Genomic DNA, 9,892 nt, shown 5'->3' on the forward strand with positions numbered 1-9,892 from the left:
ACCTTTAATAGGACAGGAAGTGTGTGTTGATGAAGCGGCGAGACTGTTAGCTGTCATGGCGCTTGATGTGAAAACTAGAGCAAAACGATACGAGAAGCTGGACTTCCTCGGCGAGGGTCAGGTAGGAAGACGAACAATGTATTAGTTCAGGCATTATCTCACAGGTTTGTTGCTTTTCATGTTGCTTTATTGGGTTAAAAAGGAGCATAACTAGCCTTAGCTGGTTGCTAATGTCAACAAAGCCCTGCTGCTGTCTTCAGGCAAAAATTATGAGCATATCCTGTTCTCTGTTTCCGCTCTGCAGTTCGCCACAGTATATAAAGCCAGAGACAAAGTGACTGACACGATAGTTGCAATTAAAAAGGTACCATCACACCCTGTACTGTTAAACTTTTACAGTAACTTCAGCTTAATAACAGCAGGCATGTTTTCATTCTTCTCTCAGATTAAGGTCGGACACAGAACTGAGGCCAAAGATGGTGAGTTGTGGGCTCCAGCAATCTTCTTCAACACTGACCTCATCCTGCAGGCTTTTTCACTGCAGGTTTGTTTTTGCAGGTATAAACCGGACTGCTCTCAGGGAGATCAAATTACTCCAGGAGCTGCATCATCCAAACATCATCGGGGTACAAAAAACATTTTGTTTTTAAGTCAGAGTAGATGTGTCAAACATTTGAGGTGTGCTTGGTAAATGTTTTTTTTTTTTTGTCTTTAATTTATTATCCTGTAGCTGTTGGATGCATTTGGACACAAATCAAATATAAGCTTGGTGTTTGACTTCATGGAAACAGACCTGGAGGTGAGACTTGTCTCTTTTTTAATTATTTTGTGGAACTAATTTGATCCTTTTAAATTAATTGAAGATATTTAGAGAAATTGCTTTAATTTATTGTTCTTAGCAAGAGGATTATGTTCAATATTTCTGCTAATCTACATTGAATGTTTAAGTACATTTCTAGTTGTTTCAACACAAAATGCATCAAGGTGGAAGGAATTTCTTTCTGTTTTCCACATTTATTGCAAAGTATTGGACAGTATACCATCATATATTTGCCTTAATTTAAAACAGAGTAGAGTAGAGTTAACCGAGATGTTGATTGTAGTTTATAAAATGTAGTTTCAAAACAGAATGATCTTAATAAGAATGATGGTTGTCACTCCCTGAGATTCACACCTGGACTGTACCGGATTTTGTCCCTGAAGGATTTCTGAACAGTCTCAGTCTATCTTCCTCATAACCAAGGACAAAGTGTAAGCAGGCCTCTTTCAGCCAGCTGACCAACAGTGCTCTGGATGAGGTGGGGGGTACCCTACACTCCACCTAACTAGAAAAACACCAGGGTGGAAACACCAAGATACGAAACAGTTTTGAGATGTAACACACACAAAACAGAGTTTTTTTTGTGAAGGAAAATAATTCAAACCAACATGTCTGCTTGTGAAAAAAAGTCATTATCCATAAACTTAATAGCTGGTTAGTCCAGCCTTAGCAGTAACAACTGCAATCAAGCGTTTGCGATGACTGGCTGTGAGTCTTGTGGTGAAGAAATTTTGAATTGAGGCCAGATGTTGCAGTGAAATCACGTCTGTGTTAAAGTTTGTAAAAGAACTTCAAGTTCTATTTTACTCTTTCTCTCTGATAATCGTGGAAAAAACACCAAAGAGCTTTTATGTCTGTTTCCTTGTTATTGAAAAAAGATGGAAACATTGATTATAAGATTAGATCACATTTAATTGTAGCAATTAAAACATAAGTGTGATGATAAAAACCACAGGCATGAATACACCTTGGCTTTTGTGTTTTCAGTCCTCCATTAACCTTTTTTTTTTTTTTGTACCAAGGCTCCAGATGGGCGGTGATCACTAATGCATTTAGACTTTAAGTGAGGGACGCACTGTTTGAAAGAAAATCAATATCACTCTCTGGTCTTGGCTCTGGAAATAAATTCATGCCATTAGCAGCTGGTGGGCAGAAGACGGTGAGGAGAGGGGAGGCTGAAGTACGATGCTCCATGTTTTTCACTAAAGCTAATGGACTGTTTCAACAGCATATATCCTCACTGTTATTTTTAATTACTGATAAGATTATATGACTGGGTAGAATAACAATCGCTCTGAGAACAGATATACCTGTGGAGGGTTAGGTTGATGTAAAGGCAAACTAGAACCGTTCTGTTTTTTGTCCTCAAACTTATTTCCTTCGGGTTGTACTTTGTTTTTATCTGTCTTTTTCGGTGATCATTCATCCAGATTCAGCTCTGCTTTTGACTTATGGGTCATTGTTTTGCTGTTTGTTTTTCAGGTCATCATCAAAGACACCAGCCTTGTCTTAACTCCAGCCCACATTAAAGCCTATATCCTCATGACGTTACAAGGGTTGGAGTACATGCACCAACACTGGGTCCTGCACAGAGTAAGAAACCAGAAACAGCCTTATCAAAAGCACATGTTTGATCCTGTTAGTATTTACTGCTTTTTGTTTTCATCTCCAGGATCTGAAGCCCAATAATCTGCTGTTAGACGGGAGTGGAGTGTTGAAGTTGGCTGATTTTGGTTTGGCCAAAGCTTTTGGCAGCCCCAACAGAGTCTACACACATCAAGTTGTTACCAGGTCAGAGATGTTGTGCTAATACACAAAGAACAACTAAAAGTCACACATTTCAGGGATCTATTGTTTTTTTTCCTCAGAAAAGATCATGTATTTTATCAACTTAAAAATGTCTTCAGATTACAGGAATTTCAGCTGACCTTGATATTTTGGATAAACGCCCAGAAAGGAGAAAATTACAATGATTGCATTGTGGTTTTTATTGGATATATAGTATTAATACCCACTTTGTCAATTTGTTGTGTTAGAATCCCAAATATATATATTTTAGTGAAAGACCAACACAAAGTAGAGCTGGGTACTAACTCTCATCGTAAAAGAAAATGTGGTTTTCTAAACCTTTTACGAAAAACTATCTGGATGACGTTATGTGTTTATATATTTAGCTCTCTTTGAGTCAATGCAGGTACAGCTGTGACTCCTGACTCTGTCAGCTCTGCACATATAAAGACTGAAACTGTTTCAAAAGTGGATGGAGGGCATTCATGAATTTAAAGTCTTATCACAGATTTTCAGTTGGATTTGGGTCTAGACTTTGACTAGGTCATGAATGTACTTCCACCCGAATCATTCAGTTGTGACTCTGACTGAATATTTAGGGTTGTTGTCCTGCTCAAAGGTGAACCTCTGTCTTGTTTCAAGTCCTTTTGCATCCTGGATGCCATATCTAGTCTCATCAGCTCTTATCAGCTTCCCTGTTGAACAAATTATTTCCCCAGCATGATGCTGCTGCCTCCATGTTTCACCATAGGGGTGGTGTGTCCAGTTTGAGTTGTGGTTTTGGTCTTGTCTAGGCAGATTTACTATTTTCCTCAAGTGACGTGACAAATTTCAAGTCTGACTTCTGGGAATACTTTGCTTTTCTCATTAATTCAACCCAAACGTGATAGTTATGAAATGTAATCTTATTTTATCCTTTCCTTTTCTCTTCCCCAGGTGGTACCGTTCTCCTGAGCTCCTGTTTGGTGCCAGGATGTACGGTGTGGGCGTAGACATGTGGGCTGTGGGATGCATACTGGCTGAGTTACTGCTTCGGGTAGAGAATCCTCCCTTCACTTAATTTTTAATTATTAGGCCCGAGCAGCAAAGCGCTGCGAAGGCCTATTGTATCTGTACTGTTTATTATTACGATTCTTCCCACCTCTTCGTGTGCCTTTTTGGGGGCTTTATCATATTCAAAAACTCACCAAACTTGGCGGTGGCGACTAGAAAATTTAAAAATTTTGAATTTTAAGGTTGTCGCAAAAATCGCAAAAAAAATTGCTCAACGGCGGCAACTAGCAATTTTCTGTTGACACAATGGTATGAACGTACTTCATCGTAGAGACATGAAATTTGGTACACTTGTAGAGCTCACCAAAAGACTCGGAACTTACATTTAATGTTATAAGCCAAGTATCACAGGAAGTCGGCCATTTTGTATTGAACGTCCATTTTTTACCTCGATTTTGCTGTTTACAGCCTTCGTATTTGATCAAACTCCTCCTAGGGATTTCGATTGATCGGCTTCAAACTCGGTCAGTCTTATCATAAGGCATGTTTGATTTAAAGTTATCAAATTGGTGAGTTTTGGAGCATGTTGAAGGGGGGTTAGCAGGGGTCAAAGTTCACCTACTCGCCATGAAACACGAAACTCTTATATTTCCTATACAAAAACACATAGAGGGATCAAACTTTCAGTGATTGATCGTCATCGGGTGTCCTAAAATACCCTGTGGTGAAATGATGACATCACTTAGGCCACGCCCCCTGAGAACAGGAAGTGTCATGTTTTACTGTGAACGGTCGCTATCTTAGCCCTTTGACTTAATCAACATGAAACTGTGTCCAGAGACAGAAGACATGTTGGGGTGTTGTGGATTCCAACACCGACCGGCTTTGACATAGCAGGTGGGCGTGGCGGCGTGGCGAAGTGACCTGTAACGCCGTTGCCATACGTTTGGCTCTGAATTCCACAATTTCGGGCCCAGCTGCTCCAAACTCACTAGGATGGATCCTTATCCACCCACCGACAGGAATTCATAACAAAATTTGGTGGGCGTGGCCTAATTTCTCTATAGCGACCCCTAGAGTATTTTAAATGAACAGCCCCAGGCCATGCTTTAACCTAGAATTACGAAACTTGGTACACATGTGTATCTTGTCAGGACGTACAAAAAAGTCTCTTAGAGCCATGGTCGAAACCCAACAGGAAGTCGGCCATTTTGTATTGAAGGTCCATTGTGGACCTCGATTTTGACGTTTACAGCCTTTGCATTTGATCGAACTCCTCCTAGGGATTTCGATTGATCGGCTTCAAACTCGGTCAGTCTGATCATAAGGCATGTCTGATTTAAAGTTATCAAATTGGTGACTGTATGAGCTTGCTGAAGGGGGGTTACCAGGGGTCAAAGTTCACCTACTTGCCATGAAACACGAAACTCTTATATTTCCTATATAAAAACACATAGAGGGACCAAACGTTCAGTTATTGATCGTCATCGGGTGTCCTACAATACCCTGTGGTGAATTTTTTTTTTTTCGTAGGCAACGCCCCCTGAGAACAGGAAGTGTCATGTTTTACTGTGAACGGTCGCTATCTTAGCCCTTTGACCTAATCAACATGAAACTGTGTCCAGAGACAGAAGACATGTTGGTGTGTTGTGGATCCAAGCCTTGACCGGCTGCGATGAAGCAGCTGGGTGTGGCGGCGTGGCGAAGTGACCTGTAACGCCGATGCCATACGTTTGCTTCTAGATTCCACATGTTTTGACCGAGCTGCACCAAACTTGGCCTGACTCATCCTGGTGTGATGCCTGACAATGCTATGTCATCATATTATGACGTCATCTAAGCCCCGCCCCCTCGGAACAGGAAGTGTCTTTTTTTTCCTTGGAAAGCTCTGTTTATGGCTCTCTTGACCTAATCAAGATGATTCGGATGATAAACTCTGTCAATGCTCGCTGCTGGCTGAACCGTGTGGGCGTGGCCAAATGGCGAATATCAGTCCCTCGCCTACGGTGGCCGACAGGTGCAAATGCGCAGCAAAAGAGAAAACATGCAAACAAAAAAGAAGACACCCCCGAATGAAATGCAGCAAACAAAAAGAGAGACGCAAACACCCCCGAATGAAATGCAGCAAACAAAAAGTGTTGAAAACGGAAGTGCTCCAGACCACTAGGGGGAGTCAAAGAAAATAGTATTCATTTCTATGGGACCAGATGCAAGATTCTTCTTCTTCTTCTTCTTGGTATTTATTGGCGGTTGGCAACAAACTTACAGTAGCATTACCGCCACTTACCAGTATGGAGTGTGGTTCGAGATGGTCTATAAACTTTCACTTTCTACCTTTTCCCTCCATTAACTCCTGATTAAACATACCCCCACACATACACACCTGCTTATATTATCCAACTTGCTTATAACTTTATATACCCCTCTTTGATATTCTTTACACATTCACACCCAACTTGCTCTACTCATATCCTATGAAATAGCTTTGTTTTTTTAAGATACCAAATAATTATTTGAATATGTCTACTCCCGAAATCTCTCCTCAAAAATTCTATTAAATTAAACCTTTCTTTAATACCTACACACTCTCTCAGCATGCATCTTCTCTCTTCTTCATACTTACAACACTCTAAAATAACATGCTCTATTGTTTCAGACTTCTCACAATAATCACACTTTCCAGATGCAAGATTCAGAGAGATACCTTTACTTTCTTTCAAATTTCATGCTCTGAATCTTGCATCTGGTCCCATAGAAATGAATACTATTTTCTTTGACTCCCCCTAGTGGTCTGGAGCACTTCCGTTTTCAACACTTTTTGTTTGCTGCATTTCATTCGGGGGTGTTTGCGTCTCTCTTTTTGTTTGCTGCATTTCATTCGGGGGTGTTTGCGTCTCTCTTTTTGTTTGCTGCATTTCATTCGGGGGTGTCTTCTTTTTTGTTTGCATGTTTTCTCTTTTGCTGCGCATTTGCACCTGTCGGCCACCGTACTCGCCATATACATACGTTTGGCTCTAATTCACACATGGATCATCCGATTGGCGCCAAACTGGATATGTATGATCTTTGTTCACCTCTAAAGAGCCCGACGGGTTTGAGATGTAATTTGACTCCACTGCGCCCCCTAAGGTAATACATCGGCCGTATCTCCTCGACGCATCGACCGATCTGCACCAGATTTTTTGACAGTCGTCGGGGAGCGCCGCCGAACGCATTCACGCCTGTCGCCCGGTGGACGGGCGGGGAAAATGCGCGACAGCTTCTGCGGCGGCTAGCGGGCGGCGATGCTGGAAACTGCGGCAGAGCTTCTGCGGTGGGGAGCGGGCTGCGACTCTGGAAAACGCGCGAGAGCTTCTGCGGTGGCCGGAACCCCCGCGGTGGCCAATAGGCCGGAGCGGCGCTTGCTGCGAGGGCCGCCCGAGGCTGCTTGCAGCTTTAATTGTTTTTAAAATCCCACTTCTGATTATCTTCTCTGCTGCAGATACCGTTTCTCGCTGGAGACTCAGATCTTGACCAGCTGACTAAAATCTTTGAAGCTCTTGGGACTCCCACAGAAGAGACGTGGCCTGTCCGTATCCGTTCTTTTACATTTTTCTTTTATTTGAAGTGTGAGAGCTCCAACATTTGTTTGTCGGATGTCCCTGCAGGGGATGACGAGCCTACCAGATTATGTCTCCTTCAAGATATTTCCTGGCACCCCCCTGGAGCATATATTTAGTGCGGCTGGAGACGATTTACTCGAGCTCCTGCAAGGCCTCTTCACCTTTAACCCATCAACAAGAACAACGGCCACACAGGTAAAGAAAAAAATACTCAAGCAAATTAACTCTTCTCACTTGCAAACTTGGGGGTGGGGGGAGGATAGTCTTTATAAAAAGAAAAGCTGTACAAGTTTTAACATATTTTTTTTTTCTCAAGTCTTTCCCCTCTCGCATGTAAGGAAATTGCTTTTAAAATAAAATGCTTTTCTTGTTTTTCTCTGTCCATTTTCTAGAATAAAGCTAACTACTAATGTGATTGTTAATAGTAAAACTCAAACAAAAATAATCCTCCTTATGGCAGGTTTTCACTCAATTATCAGTTTATTAATTCATGCAGTTTCCCACCTCATGTTTTCAGGAGAGGTCTGGAAATCTGGGAATCTTCAGCCTGGCTCAGATGAACAATATTGTAACTCTTCAGTTAGAATATTAATAAAGATTAAGCATTGAGCTCCGTCCTTTTTCTAAACTCCTTGGCATGTCTAAACTCCTCCCAGAAGTCCAGCAGAGCTCTGTTTCCTATAGCTGTTTAGTTTGTTGGCAGAACAACTTTACAAGAAACATTTTGTGTAGACTATATAGTTCATGCAGACTGCTTTAACACTTTCAGACTGGATTTGTTTTACTGTGGCTCCTAATCTAAGAGTTGGCTTGGCTCATCTGCCACCAGTGGCTGCCAGGTTTTTCAGACTGAAAATCCTTTAGCACCTACTAGTAGTTCATACATCCCCACTTAGACAGAGCTATTCATTTATTTTCTAAATTGTGTGTGTGTTGCTGTCTTTCTCCAGAGAGTTGACGGTGCTTTCCTCTTCTTCTCCAGGCTCTAAAGATGAGGTACTTCAGTAATCGCCCTGGTCCCACTCCTGGTGCCCAGCTTCCCCGACCCAACAGCTCAGTAGAGGCTTTGAGGGAGAAGGAAACTGTTGGACTAAAGAGGAAAATAGACGGCTTGGATACAAGTAATAACTAATGTAGTCCAGTATTTGCGTTTTTACACCCACAAGCTGGGTTTAGGTTCATTTGCTAAAAATCTAACAATTTACTTGCGTTTCCTTTTTTTAAAAAGAGCTTTAAATTTGTTTGGACAGCCCAGTCAGACCCTAAGACCTAATAAACCCTTGCACTTCTCACGGCCCACACACTGGTATAAATTTAATGGACCCTGACACTGAAACTAGCAATTCAGTGGGTGTTGGCTGTAATTACAGCCTCAGTTAGAAATGCAGAATATTCTGAAGTTGAACATGCACATAAAGTTTAGTGGGAAGGTTTATGTTACCAGAGCAGAGTGTTGGTGTTTCTGGGAGGTTCAAAGCATCTTGCAGCTCCTCCTCTGGTTTGGAAAATATCCGGGTTTGACTTCACGCTGTCTTCTGGAGCCTATATTACAGAGAGATTGTTGTAAGACTAATGATACAGTGTGGTGTTTTCTATATGTAGAAACATTATGTGGATATGTTGTTCGTAACATGACAATGTTTGTTTTTTTTCAGCTGTTATGAAGAAGAAGCTCATTTTCTGACCACATGGAACCTGGTAAATCAGACGAAATCCACCGATTTTTCCCAGGATGCAACAGGAATCTCCTCTGGAAACAAATAAAAATCCAGATTCAGTCGAGTCTGGCTCAGATGAGACTGGCTTTAGGACTTTGTAGTATTTATACGAGGATCGTGGCCTGCGGTTAGCTCCAGATGTGCGCTGCTGAACTCAAGACGTGTTTTCACGGATAATTCAGCTGTGGAAGCCCATTAGAATATTTCTATTTGTTACTAAAGGAAACACGAGTCTTATTCATGTCATGAATGTTTTATTTTTTTATGTATTGCCAATAAAAGGTGTGAATGCATATCTGACATCTTGCATTCTGTTATCTCCACGTGAAACTGTTAGTATTATTTCTGAATGTGTACCATGTTAATGATATATGGGATATTTTAAAGCTTCTTGGCAGTTTTTTGTAAAAATCAAACTCCTTTTAGAAAATGTTATTGTTGGTATTGTTAATTTGTGAATCATTTAGTCCAGCTTTAATCTGCTTTATTAAAATTAGCTCCATATACATCCCCACTGTAACATCACATAAGACATAAAGCAAGATTTCTCTTTAGTAGCATTTTTTATTTGCACATTTTCGGTTTAATTTCAGACAACAGCTGCCTAAATTCACAAAGTTTCAACATAGCATCATCAACTGATTATCTGAGCAGAGGGATTCGTGTGTTGCAGAAAGAGTCTTCCCAGTGATGAATGTCTTCATATAGTCAAAATAAAGCGTTGGCTTTTTATGGCAGCAAACACTGAAGTGTGTGGGAATGAGTCATATGACAGCTTTTGGCAAATAGCAACACATGGAGCTACGTTGGCAGCTTTATCAGTGTTGGCCATGTCAGGGAGGCTTCACAAGCTGGCGACTTGTGGCAGCTGCAACATGACTCAGGCGAGACACCCTGATGTGCCACAATCCAAGCAGACCTAAGGAAAGAAATTTAAAGTTTTAATTTTTCTCTTTATGTTTCTCAAACTG

The 9,892-nt window shown here is 41.2% G+C and overlaps 1 protein-coding gene across 1 annotated transcript; it reads left to right on the forward strand.

Annotated features, from left to right (window-relative positions):
- On the forward strand, window positions 1–9,214 carry cdk7 (cyclin dependent kinase 7). The gene is made up of 12 exons (XM_005803996.3): window positions 1–121; window positions 305–364; window positions 446–479; window positions 559–626; window positions 731–799; window positions 2,303–2,413; window positions 2,493–2,611; window positions 3,545–3,644; window positions 7,083–7,169; window positions 7,249–7,398; window positions 8,186–8,324; window positions 8,859–9,214. Exons 1-12 carry the CDS (start codon window positions 56–58, stop codon window positions 8,885–8,887), a joined length of 1,032 nt encoding a protein of 343 aa, XP_005804053.1. The 5' UTR covers window positions 1–55; the 3' UTR covers window positions 8,888–9,214.
- The last annotated feature ends 678 nt before the right edge of the window (window positions 9,215–9,892 follow it).

The sequence above is a fragment of the Xiphophorus maculatus genome, chromosome 12 (assembly GCF_002775205.1).
Source record: "Xiphophorus maculatus strain JP 163 A chromosome 12, X_maculatus-5.0-male, whole genome shotgun sequence".
Classification (NCBI taxonomy): Eukaryota; Metazoa; Chordata; class Actinopteri; order Cyprinodontiformes; family Poeciliidae; genus Xiphophorus; species Xiphophorus maculatus.